This window comes from Opisthorchis viverrini (genome assembly GCF_000715545.1).
Source record: "Opisthorchis viverrini unplaced genomic scaffold opera_v5_121, whole genome shotgun sequence".
NCBI classification, from domain to species: Eukaryota; Metazoa; Platyhelminthes; class Trematoda; order Opisthorchiida; family Opisthorchiidae; genus Opisthorchis; species Opisthorchis viverrini.
The window spans coordinates 541124-559078 of NW_008751776.1; the positions used below are offsets into that span (position 1 = coordinate 541124).

General features: G+C 45.9%; 2 protein-coding genes across 2 annotated transcripts in view; one reads left to right on the forward strand and one right to left on the reverse strand.

The window, feature by feature from the left end:
• Nucleotides 1-4576, forward strand: part of T265_06014 (hypothetical protein) — a gene marked incomplete at both ends in the record, with an annotated part of 90025 nt that extends 85449 nt beyond the window's left edge. Inside the window, 2 exons of the mRNA XM_009171173.1 lie at nt 2900-3203; nt 4160-4576. Of these exons, the coding sequence (XP_009169437.1) occupies nt 2900-3073 (174 nt within the window). The remainder of the gene's footprint in view (nt 1-2899; nt 3204-4159) is intronic.
• A 5038-nt stretch (nt 4577-9614) lies between these two features.
• The window catches only part of T265_06015 (hypothetical protein), a gene marked incomplete at both ends in the record, with an annotated part of 18378 nt that continues 10037 nt past the window's right edge, over nt 9615-17955 (reverse strand). Inside the window, 3 exons of the mRNA XM_009171174.1 lie at nt 9615-9956; nt 12617-12846; nt 16565-16641. Coding sequence (XP_009169438.1) covers nt 9805-9956; nt 12617-12846; nt 16565-16641 — 459 coding nt within the window. The remainder of the gene's footprint in view (nt 9957-12616; nt 12847-16564; nt 16642-17955) is intronic.

Here is a 17955-nt window from a genome sequence, read left to right on the forward strand (position 1 = left end):
GTGCGCTTACAGACCGTAGCAGTTTCCGCTACCGATAACCTACGACAGTTGGCCTAACGATCTGAGATGCAATTAGTCGGTAGAAATGCGTGACTAATGTCCATCCTGGTTTTATTGGTCCACTGTTTATAGAGGGCCTTTGGTGTCCACCAGCACCAAGATCATTTTGGATAGTTGTTCAACACATCTCCGGTATATTTCTCACGCAATTCGGGCAAACTAACGAAATGAAAGGGATACCTGGTGCTATTCTTGAACGTAAGCTGTCTATATGTTGGCAAACCAGTGTCAAGTTTGTGGGAAATACTAGCTTTTATTCTGAAGCCTCTCAGTCAAAACTGAGTTTGCAGCGTGGTGGCTCACTTATATTTCAAAGCTGATGAGTTTGCGCAACTGTGTGATTTAAATAGACATTTTCCGCTTATCGTTCACACCACTGGTTTTATCGCCGCTTCTGGGAGGGCATTCTTTTTCGCTTCTGTTGTATCGTGGGCGGCCTTCCCATTGGTTACGCCTGAACTGAGCCTGCTAGACTACGCGGTAAGATGACAGAGAACCCGGGACACAACTGTGCTGACTGGACAAACGGACAGGTCTCCTGCGTAACTGTATGGGATGACTAAAGGGCCAAATATAGCCGTTCAATTGTTCGCTCTGTACAGCCAATGACGACGATCCTGCCGTGAACAACTTCACATCCTTGTAATGTACTACTCATAAGGTTGCTGAAAATCCATCGACAGCCCGCCACCGGTTTCGCCCTTTTTGGGGCTTATCAGGTAGGCGCAGTCCCCGGGTTTCTGTCAACTTTATGTTCTACTTGAAACCGAATTGCACGAAATTCGCGAATATACACTCATTTGCAAACTAATTTGGTTTTTCGAGAGACTCACCTGGAACCCAGCTAAATCTCTTGTTTGTGATGTTCTCAGGCAACTGGTTGTGGGTTGTCGACGAATTTTCTGCAACCTTGTAAGTAGTTCATTACAAATATATACATGTATCGCGATATCTCGAATATCGTAGCAACTGAAACATGAGGCGACCCGGTGCAGCACATTCAGTTGCCTGAGAACGTCACAAACGAGAGATTCAGCTGGGTTCCAGGTGAGTCTCTCGAAAAACCAAATTAGTTTGCAAATGAGTGTATATTCGCGAATTTCGTGCAATTCGGTTTCAAGTAGAACATAAAGTTGACAGAAACCCGGGGACTGCGCCTACCTGATAAGCCCCAAAAAGGGCGAAACCGGTGGCGGGCTGTCGATGGATTTTCAGCAACCTTATGAGTAGTACATTACAAGGATGTGAAGTTGTTCACGGCAGGATCGTCGTCATTGGCTGTACAGAGCGAACAATTGAACGGCTATATTTGGCCCTTTAGTCATCCCATACAGTTACGCAGGAGACCTGTCCGTTTGTCCAGTCAGCACAGTTGTGTCCCGGGTTCTCTGTCATCTTACCGCGTAGTCTAGCAGGCTCAGTTCAGGCGTAACCAATGGGAAGGCCGCCCACGATACAACAGAAGCGAAAAAGAATGCCCTGAAACATGAGGCGACCCGGTGCAGCACATTCAGTTGCCTGAGAACGTCACAAACGAGAGATTCAGCTGGGTTCCAGGTGAGTCTCTCGAAAAACCAAATTAGTTTGCAACTGAGTGTATATTCGCGAACTTCACATCCTCTCCTCTGATCATGTGGTGCTAAGCCGTGTTTGGTAACCTGCGCCAACGCACCTGCTGTCCGGAACGTGCGGGCTGCGTGGGGACGCGTCATTCTCTGTATTTTTTTCATGTCTGGACACGTCCCAACAGCTTCCTGTGGCGTCCTTCGTATGCTCTGCTCAATTAACTCCGATTTTCGTATTCTTGATTCATTGGTGGATCGATATAAGTTTATAAACAGCCAACACCGCAGGTTTCCTGTAGCACACGTACTGCCGAGATTAGGCGGGTCCCATCTTCTATTCGACACTATGTCAAGGTCATAAATAATCCCTCATTTTCAGTGACAGTGTAGTACAGACCTCATGGATTTTTCCGGGTCACTGCAGTCAGTGAGTTTAGTGATATTGTCCGCAGTGGTTGTGGACCATAATCTCAAGTTCCTTTCCTGTAGAACTTCTATCAGCTAACACGTCGAAGTGGTCTAGTTTCATCTTCTGCTACCTGAAACGTACAAGTCCTCTTCCCAATAGAGCAGTGAAAGCTACGAAAGAAGGGGATCCGCCTATAAAGCAGAACAAGGTCAACACCATGTTTCATAGGTAAAAAATACATTTTTGAATCCCATTGGAGAGCATTTCCATATCGTTAGGGTCATTGCTCGAAAACTAGGATCGTGGTTTCAAAATTCCTTTCGCCTTGTGTTGATATTTGAGCTCGTGAACCCGTGATACCGGTTAACCTCATCCGTGTAACAGCTAGCCAATAAGTATGAAAGGTTTCACGTAAGAAGTCAATATGACTGGCTTGTTGACTTCCCATTTACTTCCTGAGGTTCGTACCGTGCTCAGTTGTGACATATATTTAGAAACCGAGTACCTCGTAAGGAAGAGCGCAAAATCCCGTGCCAGAAAGATGAGTGTTTCTGGGAATGTGACACAATTTGAAATGAGTAGAATGAACTTTTCTACCTGCGATCAAAAATGACCCACGAAGACCACAAAGATCCAAATTCTTCTGGAGGTAATTTTAACCAATCAAACTGCTCGGTTCAATTTTCAAGGGTTTGGCTATATACCTTGTGAGTCAGGAAACACTGAGCCGCTTTCAAACAACTCGTAACTCTGAAATGGATTGGAAATGGTTTGAACATCAGTTTGGAAGAAATGGCTAGCGGGGAAAACAGTGTCAAGTTATCGATTTGCTGTTTACGTTGTTATTTGTTCTTCTTTTTCTCAGATAAATGACCAGCGGATGACAAACTTGGTGACTGTTGGCCAAGAGAGTCAACTTCAGCGCCAAAAGCTCGCTTTGCCCCCCACACCGGATTCCCTCGAGTCTCTGCGGGCTCCAGTTGCCTCTAGTGATGACGAAACCGGAGATGAGGGTGAGAAGCCCGAGAAAGCATCGTAACAATGAGTATATTCGTTTGTCAGTCTTCCACGTGCAATCCTGCCCATGTCAATTTGTTTCGCTCATTGTCTTTTTTTCACTACGGACCATGACGCTTTTGGGTGGATCAGGCACGATGCGTGAAATCCAGGTGAGTAGAACTCTCTAGGACTTACTCCACCCAAGGTTCATGATACTAACTCTAAGGTTGATGAAAACCCCTTGACAGCCAGCTGCTGGCACTATCTACTTTGGGGATCACCAGGTAAACACAATCGACTGAGCACATTCGGTTAACGAATAGCATAAACGAACGGCATGTTCGAGTTACGCCTTATAAATAAGTACTTGGCTGCGTCTTCTGTTAACGCTGTTGTAGTCAAAATCACCGACTTTCCAGCGTTCTCCTTTATATCGTTCGGTCAGCTGCCTAGCCTAGCTGTCATGCTACCCGAAGGAAGCACAAGGGCTGGGATACTGCCAGGTCGCCCAAGCCTAGACAGGGGAAGTCGAGAGGCAGAGGTGGGGTTCGAACCACGGACCTTCCGGTCAGTAAATTCGCGCTCCAACCACTGAACCGTCTCCCTTATATCACCGTGCATGTGTTCCTTCTGCAGGAGCGAGAAAGAAGGACCTATTATACGCATGTCTCCTGGAGCAGGGTAATAAGCACCCATCTTCTTTCTCCTTTGATTAGTCACCTTCGTGTGACCTTCATGGTCTTGCCGAATTAGTGTCGGTCTTCGGCTGCAGTTTCTTTGACGTACCACTGTTCAACTTCAGTCTCCCGGTTACCTGCATCGGTATGAGTCTGGTTGTTTGCAAGGACAACACTTTATCAGGCACTCTGCATAGAATTCACAAATTACTGATCTCGTGCTCAGTGCCACATTGGGTTAAACTGATTAGCGACTTTTAACACAGAGAGGCCATTTTTACATGCTGACTTCATACGGGCATACAAATCTACTGACTATCTCATTAACATGGTAGACGAAGTGAATGAGAAGGGTCCATTAAATGAAACTCTTAGAGTGAATTTCGATTGCGCCGAGCAGGTTGATTAGAGTCATGAGAATGACCTTCATACTTTCTTCCACATTGCAGTCCCGGAACGCCTTCTCTTGGGAGCACCAAATGGTAACTTTCCACGAATGTGACTTGCGCGGACAAGGACAACAGCTAATATCAGTGCGTTCCGACCCCATCCATGTTTTTCCACAAACTACAACCCTGTCTTCCGTCACACAATCAGATTATATCCACTCCGCCCCTCGTATGTACCAGTTTCCGGATAAACTAGCCACTGCGGAACGCTATGCAACTCTGGTCCAATCCGAACTCACCCCAATCTGTACACATAAACAACCCTACCGGATCACTGACTTTAAAACCGCCCACCTAACTTTTCCATTCGTACTCTAACCGGAACACAACACACACACACAAAAAGAAACTCGCCATATGCTTACGCAAATTTGATCATAATCATGAATAGTACTACTCTCAGATTATTTACAAATCACAACTTTTGCAGTGCACCGGACAGTGGGTAGGAGGAAGATTTTCAATCGAGCATTTGTCGTGCAAGTGGAGTTTAAAACTTAACCGTTCGGCTACGAGAGGCTGATCAGATGAACTCCCGTTCAGACACGATATAGTGCAATCCATCCCCCGTCCATTCACGCGGTCACGTGTTGGCCGGTTCTCAGGGTGGCGAGACTTGTGAGATGTTCCTCCGTGTAAGCTACTTATAAACGGGTGTAAGAGGTGGTTTGGACATTTTCAAAAGGATTAGCGAATCGGTTTATTTAGAGGAGATATGGTCACAATGGCACCTGGGTTTCATTGACGACTAATCGAATAATCAACCGACTGGGCGGCAAATTTTGTAGTTGTGCTAACACCCAAGTGGCAACGCAATGCCGAGTAGGGGATTCAGGAATATCGGCTTTAAAATATCTTTCATAGCTCGATCTGCCGTACTATGGCCAACCGCATGGTAGTGGGTCGTTCAAGCGCCTTGGAAATCAGGACAAACATGTAGACAAATAAGAAGGTGCCTTCGCCACATGCTCTTTCCTTGCAAAACAAGTACCAGTTTGGTGTAGTACAGAACTTCAGCTATCATCGTGATCAAACTCACGAACAGGAATACGGCCCTTATTCCATTGGCTGGACTTCTGTGAAGGGCGTGTTAATCTCAGAGTAGTTGAGAAGTGCATCCGCGACCCGTCAGGTAAGAGTAGAGCTGTTAGGCGAAAATCCGCACCAAAACCGCTCGTAGTTGGGCGCCCTTACTACCGTAAAGCTTAGCCCGCACGTACTTGGTCAGTGCATCGGGCAGCTTGCCTCTCTAACATCAAGCCGAGCTCTGACTGACGGAAAGTGTGGACCCAGCTGGCGAAACATGTCTCAGTAACCGTCGAATACCGCCTGCTAGAACTCTGTTGCCTCGTACGATCTGGTTTTGTGCACCTTTAGTGGGGCTTTCGCGGAAAACGCTGACTTAGAAGGTCCAGACCAAGAAATAAGCTTATTCCCATTTGGAGAGAGAAATTCTCACGTAAAAGACACTTTCTTTTGGTCCTGATTTCTTTGCAAATAGGACTCGAGCAATATCATATTGGTGCAAAAACTACTGAACATGGGTTGGCTACCTCATTCAGAATGATTGGTATTGGCGAGTGACCGTAAGAATCGTATCGCTCCATGACGTGGTATCCTTATGACGACGCATGCAGTACATGAAAATAGTGGAGGAATCGCTGAAGTACGTTTGTGGATGCCGACGATGAAGTTGAGACTAAAGATGAGGAGGACCGACCGACATCTTTATTCCTGCAATGACACAATACATGTGAATCCTAGCACTCATCAAATTTTCGCAAATCAGGATTGTAGAATCAAGTTTCAGGGGCCTTAGGGACGACTTAGTAATGGAGCGAACAATCCTGGATAACTACTCACAAGGTCGCTGAAGACTCTTGTGGGTAGTTTCCTCTCTGAATATATACTGCGATATCTCGAATATCGTGCCAACTGAAACATGAGGCAGCCTGTGTGCAGCACATTCAGTTGTAGAATATCATAAACGAGAGATTCAGTTGTCTCTCGTGAAAACCAAATTGATTTGCAAATGAGTGTATTTCTCGAATCCTGGATAAATTCACGAGAGTTTCACATGCATTTGTCGTCAAAAAATGAACTTCAATCAGACTGCCACTTGGATGTTCTCCGCACATCAGTGCTCAGTGTAATGGGTTTGTTATGGGGTATAAAATACAGTTGGTTTCAAGATACACACGACGATGACCAAAAACCTCATTTCCGGGTGAAAACGCCTGTGACGCGATCTTACCTAACATTCAGAGTTGTACTCTTTTACTATCCTGGTGTTATGGCAAAAGAAAGCAGCTGGATAGTTGACACCGAGTGCTTAAAATCCGTGATAGTTCAGAGAATGTAGGCGCATAATTGCGGGTCATATACTTGGAACGAAATATCGAATGCAACATTCCGACTACTTTTACCTTGGTTCGGGCAACCAAGTGGTATCTTACATTTGATGGGAATGCCTTCTATGTTGACATCACTAAAGTTTCTTGTAGACGATACAAGCGCGCGGTGGTACACTTGTGCTCCACGGCAGTTCTTCGTGGAGGTTGCGCTGAGTCAACTTCTCCAGTCACAGGCATGCAAACTTCCGAGCTCGACATGCGGAGCGGTCTCTCCGTGAAGTCATTATGGAATGGCTCAAATTCCATAGTGATGTAATATTCACACCGGTCTATCCTTCGGATCTTGGATATATATCGCGCGGTACATTGATAAGCGCATTCGATATTACCTCAAAATAGATTGACCCTCGTGATTTCTGGCACCTCTATACCGGAGAATTTCTACAAATGAACCATCCCTTCCGATTTTCATTAAATCCCACGCAGAACGATGCCGAAGAATGCGAAACCAAAAGCGAATCAGACAACGGTGGATCAAACAGAAGCTATCTTCCAATCACTGAAATCCACACAGCCACAGTAGACCATCGAATCTCAGAATTCGAACGAAAACACTGCCTAGGTCATACGGTTTTCTTCGGTTTGAACGATGCCGTAGGTAGGGCACGCCATCAAGGATTTCAAACGCTTTAAATTGAATTCCCCGGAAGATATCACTACACCTAAGCACCCTGAAACGTGTATCGAACGTCAACCGCATTACTTAGCAAGTTCAGCCAGTGATATCTCCAAAGTTTATATATTATTGACTCGGGTGCGTTTATTGACTATTGATTGGGAACCAGCTATTCTGCTTGCCAAGCCTGGCAACTGGCTTGCAAATCACAGTTGGGTTAGCACTTCCTTCATTCAGAGCTACATTTGTAATGTCTCAAAGGGGTATCTAATAGCTACACAGTGGTTTTTTGTTTAAGGCCCACCTCGGCTGGACGCCATCTCGCTAGTCTCGTTTTACTGTGTTCGATTGGTTCGTTTGATACCTTTGTTTTAGCGATTTTGTCACTTCATCCCGATTGGCTGGTTTGCATTTCCCCGTTGAGTTTTGGTTCGTTTTAATGTGAATTGATTGGTTAACTGGACAGCTGCTTCAAAGTCCTCCTTGACCTGATTGGCCTATCCGTGGTTCCTATTATCTGATTATGCTCACTTTATGAGGTACCTCTCTGTTTCATGCAATCTTCATCCGTCATCTGTTCTGTTGTCTCCTAATTTGTTAGTTCATGATCTACTTCATTGTCAATTACAGTAGTATTGGTTCCACATGTTGAGGTTTGTGTCCTCTTACTATCTTCTGCTGGTTTCCTGTATAATTTTGAGCTTCAGAGTTTTGGAGTTCTTTGTTCTTAAGAGATTGCTTGCTGATAGCGTTCTCCATTGAAGACCACGCCTCGATAAATTCGTGTTCCCCTCTTATACACGACTGACCATTTCAATGTTGAGAAACAAACCTCCCATAGTACCCCTTATCGTTTTACACTGATTCCCTATTCCATCATATATCGTGCATGTGTCCATTAGATTCACTTACATGGACGTCCTCGTAAGGTATGCAGAAGCTGAGCGCTCGGTAAACTTGACTGTTTAGGAGGGATGACTCATTCAACTGACTTTTCCATTTTCTTTACATTTGGCCGACTATCTAGAGTTGTGGTTTACTCTATGCTACCAGAGAGAAGCTATTCATGTCTGAATCGAAACATTTTCCCTGCCTTATCTAAAAGGCACTCCGATAGCTATGGAGACAGGATGCAAGAAGGGGTTCATCAGATGGGCCGCTTATCCCACCGCACAAAACACAGAACCACACCAGACTTGGAAAGGATAGAAGCAACTGATCACTAGACACAACTAAAAGTGTTGTTCATTCAACTGTTGACTGAGACCGCTTTCTTTGATCCAAAGTAAACTGTTACGAAGGGCCAAGCACCCGACTGTGTATGACATCCTTCCCTTTTTAGTGACATTTAATGTCGAGCATCTGTTTGCAATGTCAAGTGTTGCTTAACCATTTATTTAAGTTAAATTAGCCTGTCATTCAAAGGGAGAAGAAATCTCCTACCGGCATTCATCTATCGCAGTGCTCTGTGCATGTGGTGACTGGTTTAGTTAGGAATACTGAGGATTCCTCCTAGGCATGAGGTTTTTGTTCCCATCATCATCTGGCTTTGTCGTGTTGACGGTGTTTCAACTAACAAGCCTTTAAAACTCACGGGGACAGCGCTCGCGGTTCAGTGGCAAGTAGGTACATCACAGACAAAACCTAGCATGTTAATTCTGTTCTGCACACAGGAACGCAGGTTCAGCCGATGATCGATTACTAGCAAACAGCACTGCCCTGGTATACAGCAGGTCACTTGAAGCATGCTTGGTGTCCACTCGGTGGTCTGTCCTCATAATCTGGTACCAAAATACTAAGCTAGACAAGCACACTTATTCACCCAAAAATTGAAGATTGAGTATGAATAAGGAATGTGGATAAGTGGAAAGTATCCCGAATTAACATCTGTGTCCTTTCCTTCGCTACCTCATCCGGCGCAGCGGAACGTCCCCGACTTTTACGGGAATTTCAACGATAAGACAGGAGATCAATGAAATGTCCCTTATGAAGAAGTTTTTGCACCACAGTGATTAATTGATTGCCAGTTGCCCTGGGTTTCAGAGATCCCCATTACAGTATTGTATCAACGGCTCCCGAAACAGCTATTACGTTCCAGGCTTAAGTCTGAACATAACACTGAACAGCTGAGTTCACTATTCCCACACAATTGAGGAAAGTTCCTTAAAAGCTGTAAAAGAAAGAAAGGGTCTCCGTTGGCCATTCCTAACGAGCCGAAATCAACCGAACTAGCACCTAACCCAGTAAGATGGTCCGGAGTACCTCGATGGGCGCAGTGCATAGATTCATCACAGTAGAAGACATCCTTGGGATAAGCATAGATCAGGAGGCCTAAAACCCCATGATCATCAAAAACATAGCCACAACTGCCAAACTCCACTCGAGAAAGAAAGCAAAAATGAAGTGAAATATGGTTGAGATTATATTCTGAGACTATAAAACTAACCTAACAGTCTATACATTTGCCACCGAGAACTTTCCAAGAGGTAGAACAGTCATACGTCTTTTCAGAGGCCGTAGAACCACCGGGAAGCAGACATTGCCATACACAGCTTTGCTGTGGTATTCAATTAAGGAAGCAGTGGTTAGCAGGTTAATATCTGCAGGAATAGAATCTAGGAGGAGATCATCCGGATCAGACCAATACGTCGGGCGTATATCAGGAACAGTACAGTGATTCCGACGCCAACGATTACACAGTCGCGAACAGGATGAGCAGTGACCAGTCCAAGGGTTTGTTGGCGTTTGGAATGCGACAGTGTGATGTCTTGGTGAGAACGGGAAAAAGGAAATAGTTTAAAATTTAGCTGAGCTAAAAAAGTGTGGGATGGTGCCGGGACGTCAAAAAATTCGGGCAGAAGTACGTGAAGCTAATGATAGGATTGCAAAAATAATAACCATTCAGCTGTAACACCCCTTCGGTGTTCAGTTGCCATGCCACCTGAAGGAAGCACGAGGGCTGGGATACTGCAAGGTTGCCCGAGCCTAGACAGGGGAAGTCGAGAAGCTCTAGTCGGGTTTGAATCACGGACCTTCCGTTCAGTAAATTCGAGCTCTAAACACTGAGCCAAAAAAATCGTTCAGCTGTAGCACCCTTTCGGTGCCTAACTGCCATGCCACTCGAAGGCTGCACGAGGACTGGGATACTGCCAGGTTGCCTAAGCCTAAACAGGGGAATCGAGAGGCAGAGGTCGGGTTCGAACCACGGACCTTCCGGTCAGTAAATTTGCGCTCTAACTACTTGGGCCATCTCGCCCCCAAATCGTTCAGCTGTAATACCCCTTCGGTGCTTAGCTGTCATGCCACATGAAGTAAAGACAAGAGCTGGGATACTACCAGGTTGCCCAAGCCCAGACAGGAGCAGTCGAGTTCGAACCACGGATCCCTCGTCAGTAAATTCGTCCTCTAACCACCTAGCCATATCATCTCAATAGAACTGTGCACATTGGCATTTGATGACTCACACAGTTAAGCAGGCGCTCGGCTGGCAAAGCTCAGGAGTTATCACGGAAGCCCCTAAAAAGAAGGGACCCCAGGATTGCTCGACCTTGTTTCCGTGACTAGTAACGAAAGTGGGTGTCCACTTCTCGGCAGCCAACAAACGACCATATTGGAGCCAAAATTAGATCATACAGTTATATTGCAACACTTTTGGTGCCCTGTTTCCATGCATCCTGAGGGAAGTATGCGTAAGGGCACTTTGCTCAAACACAGACAGGACCAAAGTCACTGCTGGATTAAAGGCCTGAAATCAGATTAGCCCTATAGGTCTGAGCGAGACTAAGATGAACTGCTGTATAGGACTAGATAGAGATTTGCGCTCCGTACTTGAGTTGAGTGAGGTTAACTCCAGTTATCAAAGAAGCAGTTGTGAAACCGTTGTGGCAGACACCTGCCTGCGCAAGGGGTTCAACACAAACTGACTACTCATAAGGTTTCTGAAAACTCTTCGACGCATGGGTTATTACATCTATATAATGTATCAAGATCTTTCGAAAATCGTGCCTGGTGCAGTATGTTCAGTTGCTTAAAAACACCATAAACGAGAGATTCAGCGCTGGATTCTAGGTGAGTCTCCCCTCAAAGCTAAATTGGTATACAAATGAGCGTATTTCGACAAAACTAAGCGGTTTGAAGGTGGCATGTTGTTCGGATTTCTCCTATCTTGATTGTACGTTACGCACATGTCTAACCGTACAATATGAAATGACCGCGTCGACTACGAAAGTCGACACGATGTTCTACCGCCTTAAGAATCACGTATTGCATGTAAACTACGAATGTAGCGTACCGGGCTGTCGTACTATCTTCCTGATTATATAAATAGTGCGGATATGGTTGGACATTTTGATAATTCCAATTATAATATCTGTGCAAAATCCTTCGATTCAAATGGACAGACAGAATCCCGAATACTGGAAGTATTCGAACGAAAAATACTGTTAAAAATGCCACTCTTTCGTTGTCGAGCTGCAACCCAAATGAAGCACGAGGGCCGAGATGCTGCCAGGTTGACCCAAACCTACACAGGAACAGCCGAGACGCAAACGTCGGGTTCGAACCACGGACCTTCCGGTCAGTAAGTTCGTGCCTTAAACACTGAGCCACCTCGAACCGGCAATGAACACAGTCTGATGACCCCACCACCAATGCTGCTTGGGCCACGTGAAGTTAACGACCAAGACAAGCATCCAGGTAAGCTGAATTCGGGGACAACCGAAATTCTGCTACTTTTAAGTAAGTGTCAAACACGAGTGGGTGAACCTGGCGATCGACAGAGACCGGCGGAACGATTACCTGCGCAGGCGTAGATGGTACTCAGTACTGCAAGACAAGCGAGCCTTCAGAAAGAACTAAGTCACCCCATGTAGAGTTGGACAACATGCAGACGCCTCGTGAGTCGGTGGCGAACTTGCCGGCCTACATGTTAAAAGTAGACAACAGCTGCTTGATATAGCATGACCCAAAGGACGGAGGTATCACTGAACATATCGTTAATGAAACACCGGTATTCCAGTCACTACAATCCTGACGTGTTGATAGACGGCCCCGGAGAACGTTTGTACGGTAATGGAATACGTAGACGCGGTATCAGGTTGAAACTTGAGGGAACAGACGAAAGACGTCGGCATCCCTATGATGAACTACTATAACCGGTTTTGGGGGTGAGTGCTATGAAACCAGGTTCCAGCTAACTGATTAACACCTTAGAACAGGCAACTGTAGAGTTAGAACTTTCACGACTAATCAGCACGAGTTCCACACCGAAAAAATCATATGAATTCCCTCTGAATACCGAAGCGATTCATGTCTACACAACACGATACAACAGATCCTTGTCAATACAGTTACTCTATCAGAAATGCATAGCTACATTACTAAACGATGTTAAACCAACTTAAGCGGCTGCAAAGACGCCCTACTTACCTTTTCGGAAGCTAGCTGCTGCTTTGGGAAAATATGTATTCTGAATACGGATAAAGTGGGATACAAGGTTCGGACACTGGAGTAGGTGTTGAACAAGCGGATGGGATGCCGAGTGGCCATTGTAGGTCTTGGCGTTATCCAATGATGTCCAGTCAGCGGTCCCGTGTCTTGCCTCATACAGCAGCAGTGGCCAGAGTCGACCGAACAAATAGGCGTCAACTGCAGTGGGTCTGATACCGAAAAGATGAGAAAATTTTAATTGAACTTCGGCAGAACACAGCGGAACACGTGTTAAAAAACTTGGGTGCCCTAATAAGAGAATCTTCTAAAATCGTACATTGGGCCAAGTTAAACTTGGGACAAGACTCAATGCGTTGACTCCCCTTAGACACACACCGGGGTTAGAGGATCAGCAGCAGAAGCAACTTCAAGTATGACTATCTGACAGCAGCGATGGGCTAGTTAGAAACAGGGTGACCCGATCTTCACACCTTCAACTTCACTGATCAAAAGCTGCAACCTTGAAGTGGTGGTCGCGCATGATTGTTGCAATGATCCCGCAGAGGCTAGGCTGCCGCAACTCCGTTCACTCAAACGAAGAGCAGCGAACGCTGTACCATTACCGTAATACGAGACGATCTTAACGTTAAAGCGTATTGTCTTAAGTGAAAGGAGTATGAAGGCAAAAAGGTGTCTCTTCTAGGCAACCCCAGTAATGGAAGCAGCGACGCTACCCCCCGTCGGGTTAGAAAAGGTCTGCCCCGAAAACTAGACTCAAACTGCCGAAGTGCTGACCTTGACTGCTGGCGAATTATCCAATACAGTCAAAATATACTTAAAGCCTACACAGAGACCGATGCGGTTCAAAAAGCATCTGCTATGGGCAGTTGTATCAGGAATGGGAAATGCAAGTCTTGCTGACTGTACGCACTGCCTAAGCCAGTCACCCTCACCCAACTGGGTGAGACTATTGAGTCATTGAGTCCGGACAGGGTCCTCAGACTTCTAAATCAATGATTCAAGGTGGGGAATCCCATTACGCGGCCTGGGCAACCGAAAAGAATCATCCGTCCTTACAGATCTCCGTTCACTGTTCCTCATCCACAACCAGTGCCCATGCATCGAATGATGCACAGGGATCAACTCATTTGTCAGCCCCTAGCAGCAGCTTCCTGTCCAAACTACCGGCCAACGAAAAAACCAACATAACGCCCCACTTGCAGCCACCTTGCAGCTTTCAATGCAGGTAATCTTTGCCAAATTAGGTAATGAACGTCTCTGGTTTAAACTTAACTTTCCCTCTCTGTCGATATGATGTTACACGCACACAAGACCTCATTAAAGCTGTACACCTCAAGCCACATAGGACGCGCTCAGATGTTCCACATCCCACATTTCGAGTATCTGGTGATTCTGACGCAAAAGGCTCATGGTATTTGTGATGCGGGAGTTGCAGTCATCAACAGCGTTGAAAGTGGTTTTTGGGACTGGGTCTCAGTAAACGGCCATTTCTGTGCTGTTTGGTTCAATTATAATCAATGTAGGTCGATGGGATAAACAGTGTCTATTTGTTGTCTCAGCGTACACCCCGTCAGACTGCAGCTCGGGGACTGAAAATGACCGGTTTTTTATATCTGTTGCGGCAGTAAGGACGGATATTGTCATCCTGGCGGGTCATACGAACACGCAAGATGGACGACTGAACCCGAAAGCAAGACAGATGGTAGATTTAGAGTCGATGTCCAGTGTATGGAGCGAATTCCTCGATTGTTCGCTGAGCATGTGTTTCTGGCCAGTACAAACTTTCAACACGAACGCCCACATCGAGCTACTTGGGTGTCATCAACCGCAAGCTTTCGCCGGAGTACATCAAGTCCTGTGGTGCAAGACAAAGCTGCCCTCACACACCTCTCCACTTCAACTTTACTATTGACAGGCTGACTGAGATTCCCTTGCCTGCTTCTGAAACCCCTGTGATCGAAATGTTCCTGGGACGTTCGCTCACAAGCGTTGAGTACGCAGACGATGTTGCTCTCCTGGGTTCAGATCCCCCAAAAACAGAAACCGCTTTCAGTAACCCAAATAATTCTACAGCACGGTTCGGCAGGCGCCTGACATCTGCAAACTCAAAGCGCGGCTACACGACTGGATGGGGTCTAATCCAGTAAATCGACCTGGTAGATAAACTTAAACTGGGCATTCGCATTAATTTCGGTTGATTGGGTGGAGGCGAGACTACTTTTCGAGACAGCAACACCGCCTTTTCAAAATTCTGACACAAGTGGCTTCAGTGTGACGTCTGCCGAGGATATAAACTGGGGCGCTCAGTTCAGTTTTTCAGCTAACAAAAGATGCACTGAAGTGCAGCTGCTAGAGCTCCGTTCACGGGGGATAAGGAGAAAAAAGCATGAGAATCACGCTTTTGGAGGCGACGGCCCAATCTGGTCATTGAAATCGAAAGGTATTGCTTGTCCGTTACGACAGGAAGTGACTGCTAAATAATGAAGGCGATAGCTATGATGCAAGACCACCATTGGCTGCGTCACACGGTCATACCTATCATGGTCAGTAACCATCGGCATGTCTTATCCAGAAGTCCCCCAGCCATGGAGACAACAATCATCAACGCAACTGGGTTGACTAGTAGGAGCTTTCATGCTTTGTTGCCCACTCAGACTGATCGCCTCTCTCCGACACAAGGCTGTGGGAAGGAAGCTCTATGAGAAAAACGGCTCCCTGGCGTAACCTGTGAAGTGTGACCAGCTGATTCATCGAGAGTGAAGTTCCACAAAAATCATCTATCATATCACAACATTATACTGCTCCATGGATCAGAAACATGGCTTCTGTGCGTAGAGGACCTACGAAAATTCTCGACGTCGACCATCGGTGTGTCCGAAGCATTGGGCGGATCCAGTGGGAACATCGCACTAACTATGCTGAGGCAAGGTAATAAAAAATCGTTCAGCTGTAACATTCTTCCGGTGCCTAGCTGCCATGCCACCCGAAGGAAGCACGAGAGTTGGGATACTGGCAGGTTGTCCAAGCTTAGACAGGGAATGTCGATAGGCAGGGGTCGGGTTAGAACCACGGAACTTTCGGTCAGTAAATTCCTGGTCTAACCACTTGAACCATCTCACCCCCCTGAGGTAAGGCAAATGGTCCGGGAATAAGGACTCCCGCGAAGGGTGGACCGCTCACATTTTATGAGTTACGCAGATTAAGACACGTACTCCGCATGCCAGAGGAACATCTGCCTCGAGAGCTGTTCCGACAGAGCCCCTTGCTAAGTGCTAAGTCTATGTCCTGGAAATGAAGTATGAAGTATGCGCTAACCTGTAAACACAGTCAGGTTGACAACTGCCACCTCCCTAGATGGAGATCCCGGGACTCAACTCATCAAAGGTTCGTGTCACTGGCAGACGTGGTTGAATCACCTGCTCGCATCAAATCTATCACCTTGAACGCATGACTGCCCAATTTTCCGTTGTTTCAAGTAAATGGACTGATTCAATACGAACTAACTGATTATGCCATTGTCTTCGACGCCCGGCTGTATCTCCAACGCGGTCCCATTCCCTCGTGACCGTAACTGTAGCGACTAGATCCAACTTACCCTTGTGGATGACAAACCGAACAGAACTGATTGCCTGAAAATTGCGTGATACCAGCGTGTCAGAAACTTGAGTAGAACAAATCCAAAAGGCAGTGCCTTTTCTGGAAAAGGATGTAGCCACTTAGTTTCCATGGTTAGGGACGTCAGGGACTTTGGGGGAGGATTCATTGCGTTCACACAAGAGATGTGCTCTATCCGCATTTTTACTGCACCACCCGGATGGGACACAGGATTAAACGTATGGAAAGTGTACGTCTGCAAGACATACTAGGGAAATCTTAAAATGGGCCACATACACAGCACACACCCAGCACAAGGAAGTGTTGGCTTACCTGTCCGCCAGAAAATACTTTTTCTTATCCAAAATGTACGACAATGCTGTCAAACAGCGTTTCCCCATGGCGTACAGCTGCAAAAAACATCAATATTTGTAGTGGGTTATACTGTGACAATCGAAACATATCTAATACATCTACGTTGGGATCGAAAAAACGATGTTCTCTGCGTGTAATCAGTATCAGGGTGAAACTCAAACAATCACTAGGTGGTGCAGTGGTTCGCTTTCTAAACGGAACAAAATGACCCGTACAAAAGCAGCCTGAGTAGACGGTGACGACTATTTTTATTCGGAAAATGGTGTTACTTAATAAGCTCCAATACTTGTTCCAATTCGACTTAAAACTTCGAGGCTGGCGTTTCGGCTATCGTTGGCGGTATCCGTCGACAGAGTTTGGTTAGGGGGAATTAAATTTCCCATAGACCAAACTGTAAGAGAGGGCCACAAGGTAAGCACCCGGCTGTCAACACTGTTGAGTCCGCGAGAGGAATTTCATGAGGAATCCCATATACAATGGACTCTCGCGCATTTGCAGCTTCAGATGTCTGCGGATTAGAGCTTCGAATCTAACTAACGGTCGTTTCAGGAAACTTTGTCTTTCCTTAGCAAGCGTTTCACGAATCTTGCTGACGGCATAATTTGTCACGCGTTTTAAGGATAATCTACCAATCTTACGGCATAAATTCTTCAACCACATTTTCGTACAATATGAGTACTATTTTTTCATTCCGTAGAACTAACCCAGAATAGACATAGAGGAAACCGCCGCATAAACTGGCAAGGCGAAAAATCTGGGAACAGGCACTCCAAAACAGCTAGTAATGTTTTCTTTTTGCTGACTTGCTGCTGCCCAGTTACATATATGCGCCAAATGCTGTCGCAAATCTCAGTTAACCGCGTGAAGCACATCATACAGCACGAATAGCAGAGAAAACGCGCTTCCGGGGAATACGACAAGATACAAACAGGAGAAACGTTAGGATTTTGCATTTAGCACTGTGGGAGAAATGCTGTGCGATACTCGGCTGAACCTACACATTCTAATGTGAGGATAATCCAATAAGTTGAGTTTGAATTTAAATCAAGGTGTTTAGACAGCATATCCGAGATTTATATTATAAAAATAGGGATCTATGCTGACCGCACCAAAAACCAAAGATGGCTGGCTTCCAACGTACCTCCCACGAATTTAAGTGGATCGAGTGTACGTTCGAGGAAAGGATGGATGGCAAAAACTCTTGTGATTAATAAACCAAACCAGCATTTGAAGAGAAGGACAAATTGTTGGCAGCAACACAGTAACTTCTAATCATACCATTTTGCACCGTTTACGCAAGAGAAAGTGAAGGAGAATTAGCAGCCACCATTGCTCTCTCTAGCCCTGAA